The 19,211-nt window shown below is 42.4% G+C and overlaps 3 protein-coding genes across 3 annotated transcripts; 1 reads left to right on the top strand and 2 right to left on the bottom strand.

The window, feature by feature from the left end:
* Position 1: 1 nt before the first annotated feature.
* Positions 2-9,535, top strand: LOC135334456 (venom phosphodiesterase 2-like). Its single transcript, XM_064529626.1, has 19 exons — positions 2-142; positions 194-346; positions 497-544; positions 1,081-1,153; positions 2,120-2,290; positions 2,550-2,629; positions 2,783-2,902; positions 3,138-3,313; positions 3,690-3,915; positions 4,356-4,428; positions 4,548-4,668; positions 5,105-5,149; positions 5,733-5,802; positions 6,034-6,121; positions 6,794-7,093; positions 7,452-7,606; positions 8,095-8,353; positions 8,631-8,911; positions 9,264-9,535. Exons 1-19 carry the CDS (start codon positions 134-136, stop codon positions 9,423-9,425), a joined length of 2,610 nt encoding a protein of 869 aa, XP_064385696.1. The 5' UTR covers positions 2-133; the 3' UTR covers positions 9,426-9,535.
* On the bottom strand, positions 9,434-15,054 carry LOC135334458 (uncharacterized). The gene is made up of 14 exons (XM_064529628.1): positions 14,890-15,054; positions 14,701-14,780; positions 14,500-14,588; positions 14,295-14,440; positions 14,020-14,121; positions 13,769-13,897; positions 13,588-13,682; positions 12,708-12,822; positions 12,248-12,553; positions 11,975-12,178; positions 11,147-11,538; positions 10,949-11,007; positions 10,258-10,529; positions 9,434-9,817 (listed from the first exon to the last, which is right to left on the bottom strand). The coding sequence occupies exons 1-14, from the start codon at positions 15,038-15,040 to the stop codon at positions 9,726-9,728; spliced, it is 2,232 nt and encodes a 743-aa protein (XP_064385698.1). The 5' UTR covers positions 15,041-15,054; the 3' UTR covers positions 9,434-9,725.
* A 234-nt stretch (positions 15,055-15,288) lies between these two features.
* On the bottom strand, positions 15,289-17,841 carry LOC135334459 (uncharacterized). Its single transcript, XM_064529629.1, has 4 exons — positions 17,546-17,841; positions 17,406-17,493; positions 15,538-17,356; positions 15,289-15,484 (listed from the first exon to the last, which is right to left on the bottom strand). Exons 1-4 carry the CDS (start codon positions 17,691-17,693, stop codon positions 15,353-15,355), a joined length of 2,187 nt encoding a protein of 728 aa, XP_064385699.1. The 5' UTR covers positions 17,694-17,841; the 3' UTR covers positions 15,289-15,352.
* Positions 17,842-19,211: the final 1,370 nt, after the last annotated feature.

Below are 19,211 nucleotides of genomic sequence, written 5' to 3'. Positions count from 1 at the left end.
CATCTTACACCTTTACACCACACCCACAAGCCAAGCACCACAGCTACTTTGATCTCTGTCTCGGTCTTCTCTGCTAGCATGCTGTGCACATATCTTTAGCTCTAGACTCGATATAACAACAAGTTACAGTATAATGGATGAGGTAAGACTGTGCAGGACAATCTAACTTTCTTTTGTTTATAATTGTTGCTAGCTCAACCATGCACAACCCACACACGTACACCCGTACTCCCAGGACCAGGTCTACTTTACTGATAACTCTATGGATGAGTTCCTCCCTGAGGCTGAGGAGGAGAGCAGTGACAGTGACTTCGGAATTAGACGCAGGAAACAGCTCACATTTTCAGTGAGTTTAGCACTGTAATGTAAGAGTTTCTTAATTCCTTCTCCACCTCGTTTTGCCTGTAAAAGTGAACCATGAGCTAAACTGAGCTAAAGTGACACCTGCCCATGTGTCATACACTTCAGTAATTGTTGTTTGTTTGTTTGTATGCAGGTATCACATGGCAAGAGACGAAAGTTGCTGTACTTTATAGTATTTGCTGTGAGTTGCCGACTGGTTTACATGTATGTATTGTGTATGTACATGCAGACCAACAGTTGGCTATATTAAAGAATTGACCTGCTAAATATGGCCTGCTAAATAGATTGGCATGACCTTGAGCTGTTGTAGGATGGCATGCTTATTAGTGTGACCCCAGTCAGGTTCATCTAGGATTAAAAGTTTGGGGGGGAAGGTTTGGCAAAATGGTTGGCCACTCCCACATTTGTTGACCACACTCTCTATTACATGCTTGTGCGTCACGTAGATCTAGTTACATATTGCACATACTAATTTGATGATGTCCTTATTCTACAACATTTTGGGGGAAGGTTCACCCCTGCCCCCCCCTCCCCCCCACTGGATGAAACTTTGCCAGTACACAAGTTTCACATGAACAAATACAAGTATCTCAGAAAAAGCTTAACATGGTGGCCTAAACATTAGTTGCCCTCTAAATGTGCTTGCTGTTCATTAGCTGATAACAGTTCTTATTTCTTCAAATTGCTCCTCACTGATTTACAACCATTTTAAAACAGGTGGCACTGTTGATGGCAATATTTGTGATTGGTATCATCATCGGACACTTTGCCATCCCTTATCACTTTGAAGGTTAGTAAATTTATATAATTATGCTCACAACGTCAATACATGTACCACTACATTGTACCAAGGGCGTATACAGAGAAGAGGGCATGCAACTCACCCTATTCTCAGAATCATCTGACTTCGTATTGAGCTATTTTTAGAACTGCCCGCAAAAACGCCCACACGTAACCTTTGACCGCACAAGGCAAATCAAGGTCTTTTTTTTATGCTAGCCGGCTATCTAGCTCGATTGCAGCATAGTAAAACTAGTTCTCAGCAGCAGTATGGCTCGTACTAGCAGTGTCAAAGGCAAAGGCAAACCATCCAACAGTTACAACTCTAAGAAGATGAAACCTAGGACAGGTACAATAAACCTGTCTTCCTGAGTCTCTTAACAATGCGCCCAGCACTTAACTTCCTGCTCGAAGGGTTGTCTTGGACCTGGCTGGACTAGGACTGGTCATGACACTTCTCTAAAATAATACTGCACTGTTAGCTAGCTAGCTAGCTAGCTAGCAAAGGCAGCTCTGATGTACACGCCCATAATTATAACTCCGTAAATAACACCGCCCACTTGTTTACCTCCGTATACTGGATTCTATTTTTAGTATATCCGGTCTCTGATACGAAGTCGGATGAGTACGTAGGGTACATAATGAATTGCATTCCCTCTTCTCTGTATACGCCCTTGATTGTACAGTAGATAGGGTGTTTCCCCTTACGTTTCATTTTCAGAGAATTGTGTAGCGTAACCGTCGTCCATGTACAATAACATTATACATGTATATAGTTACTGCAGGTCCAGTAATCCCACAGTTGATGCAAATTAACTGTCAGTAAATTGTCAGCAAATAAAACGAAACTTAGATCCCATAGTTGGTATTGTGTGCATACATGTCACCCTATGTGTATAATTATGTGTATGCACTTGAAGGCCTCTACCCCATGCTTGCACTTGCATGATATTCCATCTATCAATTCCATTCGCAGGAACCACTTCAAATTCCAGTGGTCCCACTCCAACGTCAGCCCCCTGCACCACACCCCCATCCGGTGTGACGGAAGAGATCTGTCAGAACCCTCCTCTCCTTCTCATCTCATTGGATGGATTTAGGGCCTCCTACTTCGAGCGCAAGCTAACCCCCTTCATGGACAGTCTAGGTGCAGGGCTACGCGTATGTAATTGCTATCACCATGCATGCACTAGATCATGAGCGACCACATAATTATGGTTGAAACCTAGCTGTCTCAAATACTCTAAATGGCACTGTTGAAATATTTACCTGTATACTAGTGCATTTTAAGTGCATTTTCAAGTGTTATTCAGGTACTGAAGCGTCGTTTTATGGGCACGCATATAAAGTTGTAGCTATACTGGAACCACTCGTACAACATTAAAATTCCCCCCTCCTCCCCACAGCTAAAGAGGGTGTGAGGGCTCCCTACATGAGGAGTGTGTTCCCCACCAAGACTTTCCCCAACCACTACTCCATTGTTACTGTGAGTTCACGCTGTGATACATGTACATTGTAGTATTATCCACTTGCTGAATGGTAAAGGGTCGTCACATTCACTTAGCACAGTGCTTTTTGCATGTGGTAAAGGATCATTGCACAAAAATACACACACTATACATGAATGTACTATCCATAGGGGTTGTATCCAGAGTCCCACGGGATTGTGAGCAATGCATTCTATGACACAAAGCTCCAAGACGTTTTTTACATCGGCTCTCCTCATCAGGACTACTCACAATGGTGGAAAGGAGAACCAGTAAGCAGCTTTAACAATGTCTTACCTGCCCTTGTGTCCTTACTCCTTTCCTTGAGGTGCATGTGTTTTATGCATTTCATTCTGCCAATCAAGTACTGCATATACATGTAGAGCATAATTATAGCATGGAACTGCATGTACATTTGACATTTGTATGAGTGTGATTTTCAGTATGCTACTGAAATGTACATGTACTCCCCAAGTCTATACACTGCTTCTTCGCTCTTCTCCATAGATATGGGTGACAGCAGGTAAGAATGGCCTAAAAACAGGAGTGTACTTCTGGCCCGGCTCTGAGGCCAAGATCCAGGGCCGCAGACCTGACTACTACTACACTTACAACAAGGAGACTAGCTTCGAAGAGAGGATCCAGACCGTGCTCACATGGCTCGACCTGCCACAGTCACTCCGGTGGGTTGTTATGACATAGAGGGTTGTCTATAGTTGAGTTTAGTAGTGCTTCTAATGTACATCTGTTTGCTTCCCACTGATTTTATCAACTAAGTTTGTCTCTGCCAAGATACATGGATTCATGTTTATATCTTGTGTTTGTTCCAGTTCCTTTATAGTATAATATTATGTACGTCCCTTGCACGGTACAGTGACTAAAGTTGTCTATAGTGACCCAATGTATAAATTGTGGCTTTATTAGACATTTGGTTGCAGTTGAAGTTGATGTGGAGCATTGTATGGGGCAGTGCTCCGAGGTCTCAATAGAGAGAGATGGTCCTTAGTCTATCTTTGCAAGTGGTCAGATTTCACTTAATACATTTCATCCAACCCACAGACCCCAGCTCATGCTAGTGTACATTGAGGAACCTGATCACTCTGGTCACCAAGGTGGGCCAGACTCTGCTCAAGTCAACAGTGCCCTGGTAACAGTTGACCAGACTATTGAGGCTCTGTTCCAAGGGCTAGAGGAGAAGGGAATTAGAGACTGTGTCAACGTGCTCTTTGTGTCAGACCATGGCATGGCTGAGTACAACGCATCACGACTCGTTAATCTGGCTCAGGTGATTGTTGTACTATAGAATTGACAATGTGATGCACGTCATGGTCGGTAATCTTGTTATACATGAGTGATGTAGGAAGAGGCATTTTGGGGCACTTGATTAAAAGGATGGTTGAACTTTGTACATTGTACATGCAGTGTGCAAGATACTTTTGTTGTTACAATTAATGTAGCCTTGGCTCCTATAGACATCAGCTTATGATAATTTGCATGCTGGTCAAATTATTATAAGTATGTAGTTTACTGAAAAGAGTATAGAAGCATAGAAGGTTGGGAACAATGTAGACTATTATGCATGCGCCAGTATAATTATTAGAATGCTTAATCCGAATAATTTTATGATTGCATTTATTTCTCCCACACACATTCACTAATTATGTGTGTGGATCGAGTGTAGGTTGCATACAACATGAACTCATTCTGCCATTTCCTCCCCTCCAGCATGTGCCCAGTTCTCTCTCCTCCAATGTCACCTTCCCAAGCTGCGGCCCTGTGGCTAACCTTGGCACCACTGGTGAAGACTCTTGAGTGCTATTCTAGATAGTATACTCTTGTGCTTGCAACTACCATAGTGTTTGACCAAGCAAATCTGCTTTAGGGTCTAAGAGCTTACATTTTGCTCCCCCTCCACAGACAGTGATGCTCTGCAGGGGGTATTTGACTCCTTGGTTACCAACATTAGTGACCTCCCGTTGAGGTTCTACCTCACCCAGACTGTGCCGTACAGACTGCATGCTGGTCACTATCATAGAGAGTGAGTGAGTTAACTTAGCTATTACACATGTGACAAAATGAATGTTTACAGACCTTTGCAATTTCACTGTTTAGTACATTTATCGGTATTAGTTGTGATGATATTCATAGCCTTTCCAATTAGTGATTTCAATATCCGGGTACACATTTTTAGAATTTTACTCTCGTTCGCAGATGATAATTAATACCCGCGAAATTTTGTCGCCGTAAAAAGGTGGGATACGACATTTTACCGTCATTGCCATAATAGAAATTCATGGGATTAATATTTTGTCCATGTTTCTGTAAATTTTATTGAATGTAAGTACTGTCCTTTGTAGAAAAGTATATTGCTCCTTTTAAATGCAATCAGTGTACCATTACTACAGTCAGCATTGTGGCATTCCACGTAATGAGTGTAAATGGGTGTTTGTTGATGCTAAATTGTTCTTGTCCAGACGCTACGGTTCAGTTCAGTTGCTAGGAGACATCGGAGGCTTCATGTAAGTCGTTAGCATGTGTTGACTCACTGCAGTAATTAAATAGATACGTATATTAACTTAACAATGGGGGCAATGAATGGTCTACCTACACGTATTCAATAATCAGGCCTTCATGCAGACAAATTTGGCAGGGGTGCAAACGTGTACATTTCAAAAAGATGTGGTGGGGGAGCCAGATATCCGTGTACGCAAGCATGTCCATTCAGGGGGTGTGGGGCATGCCCCCTAGGAAATTTTTGTTTTAGACTGTCTGATATCGCATCTGGTGCATTCTGGCCCTGAGGGCTTATGTCAGTGTTAGGGTTAGGGCTCTTGAATCGCCTCCTGTACTTACAGATAGTCACTTCGAGCAGTTAAAATAGCTTTGTGATTCATTGTTATCAATAGACAAAGCTCTATTGTAATTGTTGTTATATTAAGACAAAGCTCTTTGTTGTTGGTGTGTCGTAACACTATACGTGTGTTATGGCCTAATCCCAATACAATTTCCAGGGGGGGGAAGGGGGAGCAACCCCCCTCGCACCTCCCCTAAATGAAGCCTTGATCATCATACTGTACATTATCTCCGTTGATACTCCCACAGCTGTCCTCCCTCTTGCTACACCCCGTCGAAAGGGGAACATGGCTATGATAACATTCATGAAGAAGTGCACGTAAGTGCCATCAATTACACATGGTTAAGTTAGGGCAGTATCTTTCTTTTGAATAATTATTTCGGTTACCCTCTAAGTTTTTGATGATTGCATGAGCATTAGTTGAAGTCCTATAAAAAACTTCATCCCACATGTACATCTGTTGTTAGCTAACGACAACTTCTCCTGTATATAAGCGCACAATAACTGGGTTTTAACTTGCATGCATGTACTATGTTAGTCTGCCCCTAGGCTATCTTCCAGGCTCATGGTCCAGCCTTCAAGAGTGATTACAGGCCAGAAGCATTTGACAACATCCACCTCTACAATCTCATGTGTGGTGAGTGTGCATGTGGTACAATCTTACACTGCAGTTACGTAAGTACACATTGTAGACTAGTAGTGTATACTAATGGAGGGAAGGAATTAAGGAAATTACAGTACATGTACGTGTATGATGAGATACCTTATTTACGTGTATGATGAGATACCAAACAGGTACTAATTTTAGCGAATTTTAGCGAACTTTGCAAGTGCTAATGGATAACAAAGACTTACAAGTATACAGTACTTGGTATTTGGTATATGACATCATGATCTTTGCCTGATTCTAGATAGCAAAGTGTCAAAATTTGATTATGTCGTCCCCAAAGGATTTTCATTCGCAAACATTGCAGTAATTAATACTGTAGTACAGATCTGATTCTATTTTGTGAAAGTTGAGTGGGTGTATTGCATAGGATCGATCTCTTGATGTGGGCACCTTGGGATAATACCAAAGCAGACAAAACAATCCCAGCACGTATTGTCAGGTCCAGAACCCAACTAAGTTTACCACAAAGCAATCACCTGCACCCATACATTTCCCAGCCATCCTGTAGAAGCAATTTGGGAATAAACCCATTTCCAAATGCCCTTATATGGTCTGCAGCTGGAGTCATTGTGTCATTGTGTACTAATTAAGCCCACACACTTATCTCTCTTATCCCTGTACTCTCTTATCACTGTGCAGGGTTGCTAGGGATACCTCCTGCTCCTAATAACGGCACAAGAGGTGCTCTCTATGACTTCCTCACACCCTCACAAGCCTCGCAGCTCCCTCCCACACAGGCCTACCCACCTACCACCCCTGCACTACATCCATGGTCCATCGACAAGTGCCTATTTCCGACCAATGAGAGCACGTTTATCTCCCGCACATCTTGTGAGGAGTGTGTGTGCAGTATACCTGGTGATGGTGTAGGGTGTGAAGGTGTGAACAACAGGAGCGTTGTCAGTGCTGATAGAGCTCTGGACATCTCAGATGCTACTGGTAAGTCGTCGCTAATTTTTAGGAGTGTGAACAGAGATTGTGTTCCCTTCTTAGAGAGGTGACCTGTTTGTTTGTGCAAGGTGGCAATCGGGTTAAGTGGTTAATTGGTTAATTGGTAATTGGTAATTGGTCAAATTGGTGTCAACTCAGTACATTGCATTGTTCATACTGTATAATGTAGGGTTTTGTACTATTTTTCTGGTATTAGACTTCTAAAGTAATGATACTTTGTAATAGTTCTTTGTCTTTATGAAATTGACATTTCATCTTAATGGCAATACAGTGCATATAATTTGCGAACAGTCACTGTGGACTCCATTACTGTATGTATACTGTCAATTTCTTAACTCCCTCATAGCGGCCATATACATCTCGAATCATCTACCCTGGGGAGCACCCCCCACAGTGGGGGTGGGGCTGGACTCCTGTCTCATGGTGCAGCAGCACTATGTCTCTCTCTACAGTCACGAGCTACACTTGCCACTGTGGACCGCCTACAAGCTTACCAGACAGGTGAGAATAACAAAAGCTGCTGGTACATGTACATGTACATGTATAGATTGATCGTAAACCCTAAGTCATGTCAGGGCACAGATTAGTTCTGGAGTGCAAACCCACAGCGTAAACCCCAAGTCATGTCAGGGCACAGATTAGTTCTGGAGTGCAAACCCACAGCGTAAACACCTTCCCATAAATGGTTATGTTTAGCATTGTTTACTCACAGCTAACCCACTTCTAACCCGGGTCTCCTGAGGTGCTTTATGACCCGGAGCTATTGTGGTCACCCATACATCATGTATAGGCACGTCACCCTCTATTAATACAGCCAGATTAATGGGCCCCAAAGCATAATTATGTTTCAACCTGTGTTAGCAGGCCACCTCTTTATTGTAGGTGTACCGAGGGTGAATCTGACCACTAAACAGGTTTCACTGTATGACATTCTACTTCTTTTTTTACACATGATACCGTCAGTAACTGCTACATTTTTTTCACCATAGCAAGTACAAGACTTCACTACCTCCCCTTTCACTACCACCTGTGTACGTCGAGACCCTCGCCTTTTGCCTAGCAACTCGGCAAGCTGCACAGATTACAGCCCTCCACCTTCCTTCAATGTTGAAGTCGCCAACATCACATACAGTCAAACCACCCTCCGTCCTATCAGGATGGCCGCTGGTCTTAGCACAGTGGAGATAGAAGAGCTCACCACTTCACTATTAAGTAATATCTTGCCCCAAAGTGCAAAGTTCAACACAGGTGTGTCTAACATTATTGCATGGTGACGGTGATCTGCCTCAAACACGGTGTTTCAGTTTATTGATAATAATTGTGTGAACACTTAACCATCCCCATCCTTGTGAATAGTACAGACTGTTGTTACAGTAGAGTCTTTGTAAGCTATAATATATCTCTATGCAAATGTCCAGTGTACATGTACATACAATTTAGTTAATTAAACGGATGCTACAGTATCCCACACCTGTATGCATACATGTGGTGACTGTAATAAACCCGTCCTTGCTCTCGTGCACAGATGTGTGGAAGCCTCTTATCTCCCGGCTGTCCAACTGGGCGAAGCTTCACAGCACCATTCACATCATACTGGGCGTAGTGTTGGACTCAAACCATGACGGTTTTCGAGACCCTGAGGGCGAGTATCAATGGTGGACTAATGGGACTAGGAGTTTGGCAGTACCAACACAGTTTTACGCCATAGCTGTGCGTTGTCTCGACGATGGTTTGGAGCCGTACATGTGTGGGTACGAGCAACTGGACACTATTGGGTTCTTGTTTGAACATCCTCTGGCCCCTGGGGTGAGTTTTTGATAATTTATCAATTGTTTGCCTTTAATTCACTGTTGATTGCATGTCTATTTATGGGATTCTGGTTGTATCGTACTCATCCAAATTGCTTACAACCCTGGTCCCCCTAAATGTGGTCATACTTTTGTATGTACGTGGATGGGTGTATATATATTTAGGATGTACACATTCATGTATATTTAAGACTTGTACATGCATAATTATTGTGCATGCACTCAGTTATATACGCCCGTATACTGATAGTCCTGCTTCACTGTGATACCAGCACCTTTGTTCATAATTATGAAGTACTTGTAAAACAAACAATGCATGGTAGAGATTGTATATACCCCCACACACGCAGGGCTCGTCAGACCTGACCACTAAGCTGACCCTGGCACTTACTCCACTGAGAGACATTGAGAGAATAGCTGGTGTCAACTTCTTTCCCTCTCTCTCAGTACAAGATCAAAACATGCTTGAGCTTAGAATTGTTAATAGCCTCTGGCATGACATATCCATCTGACAGGTTCATAAGATGCATAAATTTTTTATACCAACAAAACTTGAAGCTATAATTATATATGCAATGTTGACAATAACAATAACAATAAATTATAATTATGCATGATTGAATTATGATTTAAAATAATGAGGAGCTTAGCAAGGAGTGTGCAAGCTAGTCTCTGGCCAATCACATGGCAATCATCTGAGTTCATAATACACATAATTGTTTATAATAATTATACCAACAACACTCGAAGCTATATGCAATGTTCATAATAAAAATAACATCAACAAAGTTAAATAATTATGATTTTTCAGTTTAAAATATGAGGAGGAGCTTAGCAAAGAGTGTGCAAAGTAGCACGGAGACAAGAGACGCACTAACTGCACCAGCACCGCTAAACCGATCAGCTGTGTGTGTGTTATATGGGAGAGTACATGTATGTAATTGAAGGCTTCGTGTTGGTATATGTACAATCGATAACGGCTAGGGTGGGAGAGTACATGTATGTAATTGAAGGCTTCGTGTTGGTATTATGTACAATCGATAACGGATAGGGGATAGGGTGGGAGAGTACATGTATGTAATTGAAGGCTTCGTGTTGGTATTATGTACAATCGATAACGGATAGGGTGGGAGAGTACATGTATGTAATTGAAGGCTTCGTGTTGGTATTATGTACAATCGATAACGGATAGGGTGGGAGAGTACATGTATGTAATTGAAGGCTTCGTGTTGGTATATGTACAATCGATAATTAACGGCTACTGGCAGAAAATAAGCTTTTGCTTGGAATATCTTCAGGCTTTAACAGTCGTGCCATCATGTGACAAATTCTGGAGTTACTTACCAGGGCATATTTCAGGAGGGAAGAAACAGACCCTCTCATTTGGTATGATGGGTATCTGAGAGTGGTAACTAATAGTCCTGGCTGCCACATCAGCACTCCCGCCCCATCCGAGCAGGAAATACCTGCACTGAGTGAGGGAGATATCATTGCTGTCTGTGGCATCCAGGGGGCGGGTAAAGGTTAGAGACATTCGACCATTGTTGACTGAAGCATGAAAGTCGCTTATGTCCTGACTAGCATCGATTGGAGGCTGAGCTTTAGCCGTGGCATATCTGCAAGAAATAAAGTGTATTTTCTATCAATCAGCTATTATATAGCCAAGTGCCGTCATTATGGGTGGATAGACTAATGCTAGTTCACAATGTACCATCTATGAGTATAATAAAATGGGACATAATTATTGCTCAACAAATAATAGATTTAACCACCTCCCAGACAGGCATGACTGGCACACACACAGGAATGTTTAATTGTATGACCTATCAATGCCACAATAATACACACACTTGAGATACTGAAAAGATGCCACTCAAAGAATTATGAATATCATCAACACCTCACGCAATGATGTAAACCTGGGGGATGCAGGAACAGCTGCTGCTGGACCCAACAACTATAGGCTTACATAACACATAACCCAGACATAATTATAGATAATTGTGCAGGAATGTAGTTTAGTAGTCTTCCTCACCTGTCAGTGACGAAGAATCCTGAATCATCTGCTGCTCCAACCACAATGTCACTCATACGCTAGGTGTGTGTGTGTGGATGAACGAGACATCAATTTTTGTAATTATAAAGCTGTACCCTAGCAATGCAGTGCAAAAATCTAACCCCCTTGTGTGACTTTACTTCCCCAATATTTAACGGGTTGCATCCACGTGCTCACCATATCTTGGTCATTGGAGAATCCGATGGCCAGCCACTCTGTTCTAGGAGCTGTCTTCCTGGCAGAGATTGAGAACCTAACGACATCACCCAGCTGTGTCCATTTTGCCTGGTAGCCACACTCTTCATCCATGTTGGCACAGTCCCGTCTAACACTGCCACTGCATCTATCCACACCACTGTCCGTGTCAACATCGAAAAAGTTGATGCTGGTCGATCCACGGTTACGGGTGCCATGATATTTGATTTCATCCGGCTTGTAGAAACGTTCGTTACTGACAGTTCCGGCTTCGATTCCAGAGCTAGGGAAATGGAAGTAATCAGGGTAGACTTGTCCGAAAGACCAGATAACACTCATGAGTTGAGTGGAGATGTCATGATCAGCAAGTTCACCTGTTGTGTGTGTGTGTGTGTGCGTGTTACTGTGTGACTAGATAGAACGTGCATTGTTTTGGCTTTTCACAATCAAGGTCAGTCTATGTTTTGGTTCGGTGCATGTTTGTTTACAAAATGTATGCCTGCATGCATGTCATGGTGTTGAATGATTGAAGCATCGTTTGTGGGTTCTTTCAAGGAAAGAACAATGACTGTCAAAGGACACCAAACAAAAAAATGTATAAAGTGACCCCTCCACAAACTAGTATGGTTGTATAATTGCTTCAAAAATCCGTGTCAAAACTTCCTGTTTCCTTCACATGTTTGATTAATTATGAGATAAGGAAAGAACACACGTTCTAAGCACATGTTATCCATGCATGCAAGTGTATTCTATGAAAACGAACGTGCAACTTTATAATTGCTGCAAATGTTTATCAATGCGAATCCTTACTTGACGTTAGAGGCTTCCTCCACTTAATAGAAGTGATACCGTCTTCTTCTTTGCCAACAGCTGCAGTTATATCATCACGGCCACCATAGAAACTATCCCTCCGAGGAGTGGCCCTGTCACGAGTGTAGTAGTCAAATATTCGGAATCTATCATTTCTGGCAGCGCCAATCACAATGTCGGTACAATCCATAGGATGAAGGGGGCCTACGGGCAAAAATTAAATGTTACATTGTCATTGATACGCTTGTTTTAATGTTTGAAGTTAATATGTACCTCCTCCAGCAGTTGTTTCAGGCGCCCCCTCTTCATTTGCTCCCTCTTCACTTGCCCCCTCTTCATTTGCCCCCTCTTCACTTGCCCCCTCTTCATTTGCCCCTTCTTCATTTGCACCCTCTTCATTTGCCGCCTCTTCATTTGCACCCTCTTCATTTGCCCCCTCTTCACTTGCCCCCTCTTCACTTGCCCCCTCTTCATTCACACCATCCCCAGCATCTGATGCCGTGTCGAGTGATTGGTAGACGACTGAGCCGCCCATAAGAACCGGGAACTGTGTGCCATCAGGCCACATAGGATCGGCGCCTGCAAATGGAAAGGAAACATATTTCCTTTTGCTAATTCTTGCTTAGCATGTTAATCTATAGCTATAGAGATATTCCCAGCACAATGCTATTGCGATAGAACAAGAGTTCATTATTCATGCACTCCTGATCCTGCTATAAATAAAAGGGCTCACCAACAACGTAGGCTCCAGGTGAAGCTACACGACAACTACCATCCAGTCCAGTGGGTCTCCATCCAAAAGCCACGTATCCAGTGCCATTATGTTTTAGAGCAATCTCAATCTCATTCTGCACATAATTATGAATATTAATTGCAATGTGCCCACACTGGTTGGTGGCGGTCGGTACTAACCACCTCTAGACACAAAAACCACGTACCACTTACATGTAGGCCTAGTTTACTACGTGAGGATTGAAAATAGCCACTACTTCGAAAATTCTAGCCACATCACTGCAATTGTTAGCATTTTAGGTAGCAAATCCTACATACATGTACAAGTAGCTATTTCTATTCAAGTTTTGCTATCAGCCTTTATTGATCACACGCAGACTACATAAGCACCCATAACTGAAACCATTAAGGACGCTTATTACTCTTAGTCTACAGAGGGACTCTTATTGCAAGACCACAATGTTTACAGCAGACCTGGGAACAGGAAATGCACCCGGTTTCCTGTACAGGAAACTTTTTTGCCTGACTGTGCTCCCAAAGAGCTGTGACAATATGGGTTAGTGACATCAAGTTTGTTTATGTGAATACATACATGTGTACAAGTACAAGCTGAACCAACACCGGCTGCTAGCCCAACCTCAACTGTAGCAGAACCCATTAGGTGAACACACGTATCAAAGAACTGCTGAAGCTTTGTTATAACGATTTCCTTGAACTAAATTTACAAACACCTATAAATAAATACGGATGCACTACAGGCTTCGGATGAGGCAAATGGCCTCTACTGCACTTTGAAGCTGCTCTGGGTGCAACATGGGACACTCAGCTACATAATAATGCGGTCTATAGTCATGTACATGTAGCTCCCAAAAGTCACTAACCCCAACAATCTTGACATGAAGTGTCAGTCTCTCGTTGAGTTGCGTCGTGAGTGTGTATTCAGCAGGGTCAATAGTGGCATCAGTCAGACTGGATGCTGCAGAAATAAAATAATATAAACTGCCGTGTACAACGTACAACACAAAGACTCATACTTCACGTGACATTTCACTGTTAACTTACCGTTTAAACAATTGTCTCCATGCCAACCAGCAGCACAAAAGCACATCATTGATGGGAAGCTGACGGTCTCCAAGTCAATGCAAGAGCCACGGGAGCTGCCACCACAATCATTGTCATCTTCACACTCACCTGAAAGAGTGATAGACGTATTACATAGCTAGGTGCTCAAAATTACTAAGTGCTGACTACCCTATGTATGTACATGTGTATAATTATATACAGCTAGCTCATAAACTGCTTTCATAATTCACTTTTTTGCTGGCAAAATTTTCCGCTGTAGAGTCTTTCACATTCACACACTCCACTCGAACAGACACCATTTCCTGAACAGGTCTGGTTGTTGCATACAGCCTCTGCAAAAAGTTAAAAAAGTTAAATTCATATAAAAATTGCTTCAAAGTTATATACCATTGGCTAGTTGTAGACTACAACATTACATGGCTACAGAATCCACGCGCTATATTGTATAGATGGTGATGTCTATAATTATTTTGGCAAGTTCCGTTTCACTTTGAAGAGCACTAACCTGGAGAATCAACTATAGCAATATCGGCACATGACCAGAAAGTGTATCCCCCAGCAGCAGTCCACTCTGCAGCTTGTCTTAGCAGCTGAAACACACACCGCTCACATGAGAACCCTGTGGGCAGGGTCACCTCTTGGTACAGGAGACTGTCAAAAAATAAAATCTCCTTAATCAATTACTGACGACTCAGTAGATATAAACTCACGTTGAGTCATTAGAGTTTTGCCACTGGAGTCCTAGCAGAGGATGGATAATGGTGCCATTTGGAGATAGAAGGTTGAGTAGGATTCCACCCTATAGAGACGAGATAAACACTAATGCAGCACCGTCATATTAAATATAGTAAAGTTTAAAGTATATAATTTGTAGTGGGCATTGTATTCAAGGGAAGTATTCTGAAATGTACCCTGTGTGAATATGCCAAATGAAAAGATACGTTGAAAGTAGCTCCAGCTTGGAAAGTAGTCACCTCACTGTCAAGATTTTCTGCAAAAAATCAATTCAGTCGATTAATTCATCCGATATCAATTCATCTTTTGTTTACGATATAAATTACTGATTTTATCACCATAGAGATCTAACCAGCTATATTTACCTGGTACTCCACAAGGACCTCCAGTTCTCACATTGTCCAGAAAATCATAGTCAGGGAATCTTGCTGGTGGGAAAGTCAGTCTAACATGTCCATGGCTGATTTGAAAGGCTGCAAAAAGCAGCATACAGGTTGAGATGATTGAAAGGTACATCACTACTTCCTAGTCTATAGCTCTTGGTGAATAAAAGCAAGTGGTATGGCATAGCTTCAAGTTTGCAGAGATTTTATACTGAGATGAGTAGCTGTGCCTATGCCTGTATCCGGTATCCATAGATACCCTGTACATGTGCTAACTCCACGTGCAGGACATCTGCAGAAGCCCATGCAGACTGAATGCAGTAACTTGCACTAATCGGGCCTCTGTATCCTGTGGGTCCATGACCTTCATGTCAAAATGTCCTCATGCAGTACAATGGCAGTCATTTGCACAAAATAATAAGCAAATCTTTATTAAAGCAATCGATCATGTGTAGTATGGTTTTGTGGTCAGTGTTAAATTGACAGGTGGGTGACGTGGAATGGGAGCATGCCTCTTTGACCTTCGGGATATCTGGTCAGGAACATCCTTGCATAGTTTGGTCTTCATTGTACATCTCTACAGTGATGCAAGAATATACACACATGACGCATGAAAGTGTTTGAATTTACCATAGATAGTAAACTTGGGACATGTCTGAAAGAGCTTTGGCCATTAATGCCTAAAAGAGAGCTGCAGGGATCTTTGCTTTTTGGCGCTTTTGATTTAGGTAGTGAGCCATATCCAGAGTGATGTTGAGTTCTTGCATTCAACAGTGATGTTTCATCACAACGTTGGTCGATAGTAAGTTCTTTCTTTTTAGGCACCATGCAATACTTGAAATGATTGTCTGCAACATGTAGAGGTTGATATTCAATATTGCTACAATTAGAGATTGAACCCAGCTGTGTTTTTGGAGCCAGAGAAATGTTTGTCAATGGCATTTTGATTTCAGATTCACAAGTTGGTAAGCCATGCTCCTCAATAGTCACGAGACAGGTTTGTGAAGAGTTAGTTGAAAGGGAAACCTCCGAAACTTCTGGAAAACAGTAGGTAGTAGCATGGTTTCTAGGGAGAGGAGCATCAAATGAAGTATGCTTTTTGCTTACATGAACATAGCTGGTATCAAGCGATTCACTGGTTAGTTGACGAATGAAAAACTGCCGTCTCACTGATGTTGATGTAGCGACATCTGTAGATTTTTCTTGAGATGTATCAGTACAAACCCTAAAGTTTGAAGAAAGATTTTTCCCAAGATTTTTTGTGGCAACATAAGCAAGTTTCTCTGGAGAATGCACGACGGACATATTTAGCTTTCTGCCATGTGCACTGTTAAGACCTGTTTGAAGATGCTTCATTGATTGCTGTAAAACTTCCGTAAGTGGTTTAAACAATAGAATGCATGGATTTCTGTTATTCCATGCTTGAACACGTTTAAGACTTTGCTTAAGAAGTAAGTGGAGGCTCTGAATCGACCTCTTTTCCAAGAGTTGCATTAAGGTGACGATGTCTATTGTGTACACCACTGTGTCAGACAATGAAACAGCATTGAAGAGAGAATGCTTCACGTTACAAATTGTCTCAATGTGGTTGAGCATTCCCCCCCGGTGAAGGCAGCACAGCTGATAAGTTGAACGTGGCCTTGGTTCCTGAAGCCGAAAGCCCATTTTGGGATTTGGGAATTTGGGAGCTTTAGGTAAATATTTACTTTTTCTTTTCTGAGGAGAAGACACTGTATGCCTTAGCAAGACTCGTGACTGCGATAGAAAGGCATTGCTTGTAGTTGAAGGAGATGCACTCAGCAGACCTGGTCGAGAGGCACTATATGTACGGCTTCTTATCAGGGACTTGAATGGCTTCATAGTGCTAATTGAGGGTTCGGCTAAAATTTCAGATAGATAATCTTTTGGTGGAACAATTTGCTCTAGCAGCTCTCTAGGGGGCTTAGAAATGCTCCCAGCAGACAATTTGACTGAGCCTGATTTTATAACGAGCACATGTGACAGTTTTGTTCCCTGCCTGAATAGGCATTCACCATTTTCAAAATCGACCTCTTTCGCAGAAAGAGCTAGCTGTCGAAGAAGATAGGGGGACCACTTTGAGAAGAGATCAAGATTAGCAAAGTAGAGAGCTTTGTTGTACAAGTCGGATTCAAAAAAAGCCAGAAAAACCTCTTCAAAAAGGTAACCTTCAATCGTTAAAAGCTCAGTGTATTCCGTTGCTATGGCGGAAAAAGATGTTACATCATCTCTTTGCAACAGACCCTCCTGACCAAAATAATTCCCTGGCCTTAGCACTTCTACTTCTGCACCCAAGCTTGCAGCAACAATCTTGCGATCTGCTGCCACTTTTCCTGTGGATAGGATCATCTGATTCGATTGTGCACATGTTTTAGCTGGAAACTTCGAATCAGACATTAATGACACCGAGCCTCTCAGGATAACAAAGAAGCTGTATTCAATAGTCAATTGTAAGCAAAATGTGAATGTGTACAACTCACCACACTACAACATCCTCTTGCTGATATATCACCTGGTCTTGTTTGAACACTGTAAGTGACGCGTGCTTGCAAACTTTGCGGAAACCATCTGTAAGAGTTTGAGGGAGTAAACATTACCTTTATTGTTAAAAGAAGCGTACCTTTCGTTGTGGTTTTAAACAGGCTTGATCTTTCAAGAAGCCATTGTTCTAATATTATCAACTCTTCTTCAGTCCTTTGCACAGGGTCTTTACTGCAGATCTCTTTTCCCTGCAAGTAGCTGTTAAAAAGTGCCTGAGAAGCTATCATTTTACTGCTTCAGTAAATCATGCATATGAGTCGAGTGAATCTTGTATTGATATAGACTATCTACACACAACTCTGCACTAGGCAAAATGTATCAGGCCAGGAGAACACAACTTCACACCAAACATCATGTAATTACCATTTAACGATTAGTGACAATTGTAAAAACTCCAAGGCAAAAATTTTACCACCAATTAGCTCAGCAAACTGTTAAGGCTGCTGCTAGCCCCCTAGCCTCGACTCCAGCCCCTTTCTCAGCGGCTTGGAATCGAGGCTACTAGCCCCCTTCACCGGCCTTCCTAAGTGAAGTGGGAAGTGCGGCCTGGGATCGAGGCTAGGCTGCTGCTTGTGTGTGTGTGTGTGTGTGTGTGCGCGCGTGGGGGGGGGGCAGTGTGTTTCATTTTTCATGAGCCCACCCTTTACACTCCGTTGGTTCTCGGGGGGGCCGTCTTTTTGCGACTCCAGCGTTAATTTAGGCCCGGTGTCATAAAATTTTAGGCCCCCCATGAGATTGGGCCCCCCCGGACCTAGAATTTTAACATTTTAGGCCCCCCATTAACAGCGCAACAGCGGTAACATTATGTGACAGTGCATTCTCAAAATACACCAATACAGTCTTCTATGGTCTTCACAGTCTATGCAGTGCCAGTTACTGAATGCAGCTCTCCTCACACACACACATTTCATGCATGTACAGTAGTATACCACAGGGCACTGGTCTCACAGCCATCACACTGGACCATGTCATTCTATGAATCAGGCCTCATGCAGCACAAAGCACATATAGGTGCCAACTGTCCCGAATTGGTCAGGAGTCTGGACTGTCCAAGATTACCCTTGTCTTGAAAGGAAACTGCTTGTGATTCCACCATAGATACAACAGTTTCTCTCTTGACTTCTATCTATGATTCCACATTACTTGAGATCTGAGCCAGTGATGCTATTGGAGCATCGGATCCCCACAACAATTTACATCTTCTATGTAGGCAAACATGGAGGAAGATATGAATTGTTGTCTTTGCGCTGAAAATTGTGTGCTTTATACTTTATAATAATAATTTTATGAATTCACAAAATTTTGCCTCCTTTGGCGGCCAGCCGCTTGGGGATAACGCCGCCATGTTTTGTCCTGAAATTTGGCAGAGAAAGTAAGCACGAAGTTGCCAATATGGCGATAGCTATGCATGCACAACATCGATTATCTTACAGGCAGATCCAAAATTGCAGAGCTGCATCAAAGCATTTAACTCTTATAGCTATAAGCATGAGTAACTCGAGGCTAGAGTATAACTTGAAAGGTAAATCTTCCTTCACTTTGAATTCCATGATAGAATAATAATGCAAACATTTTTGCTACTTTGATACAGAGTCTTTGCATGCATGCAGTCTCTTTGATGCTTTGTCAACTAATAGAGCTAACCTTACCATATTATTATATCTCTTTGACTTCGTTCTATCGTGCAGAAAAGGATAGCAGAAGAGGGGGGCCTAAACTGTTAACATTCTAGGCCCGGGGGGCCC

This window comes from Halichondria panicea, chromosome 4 (genome assembly GCF_963675165.1).
Source record: "Halichondria panicea chromosome 4, odHalPani1.1, whole genome shotgun sequence".
Classification (NCBI taxonomy): domain Eukaryota; kingdom Metazoa; phylum Porifera; class Demospongiae; order Suberitida; family Halichondriidae; genus Halichondria; species Halichondria panicea.
This window is presented reverse-complemented; position numbering and strand designations above follow the sequence as displayed.

Coding starts and splice junctions, on each gene's coding strand:
- LOC135334456 (XM_064529626.1), top strand. Junction 545..1,080: donor TGTACTTTATAGTATTTGCT/GTGAGTTGCCGA, acceptor ATTTTAAAACAG/GTGGCACTGTTGATGGCAAT. Junction 5,150..5,732: donor GGAGACATCGGAGGCTTCAT/GTAAGTCGTTAG, acceptor ATACTCCCACAG/CTGTCCTCCCTCTTGCTACA.
- LOC135334458 (XM_064529628.1), bottom strand. CDS start 15,040: ATGTACCTTTCAATCATCTCAACCTGTATGCTGCTTTTTGCAGCCTTT. Junction 14,441..14,499: donor CAAAACTCTAATGACTCAAC/GTGAGTTTATAT, acceptor ATTTTTTGACAG/TCTCCTGTACCAAGAGGTGA. Junction 12,823..13,587: donor TTCATGTCAAGATTGTTGGG/GTTAGTGACTTT, acceptor AATTATGTGCAG/AATGAGATTGAGATTGCTCT.
- LOC135334459 (XM_064529629.1), bottom strand. CDS start 17,693: ATGATAGCTTCTCAGGCACTTTTTAACAGCTACTTGCAGGGAAAAGAG. Junction 17,494..17,545: donor GTTTAAAACCACAACGAAAG/GTACGCTTCTTT, acceptor AAACTCTTACAG/ATGGTTTCCGCAAAGTTTGC. Junction 17,357..17,405: donor CAAGAGGATGTTGTAGTGTG/GTGAGTTGTACA, acceptor TATTGAATACAG/CTTCTTTGTTATCCTGAGAG.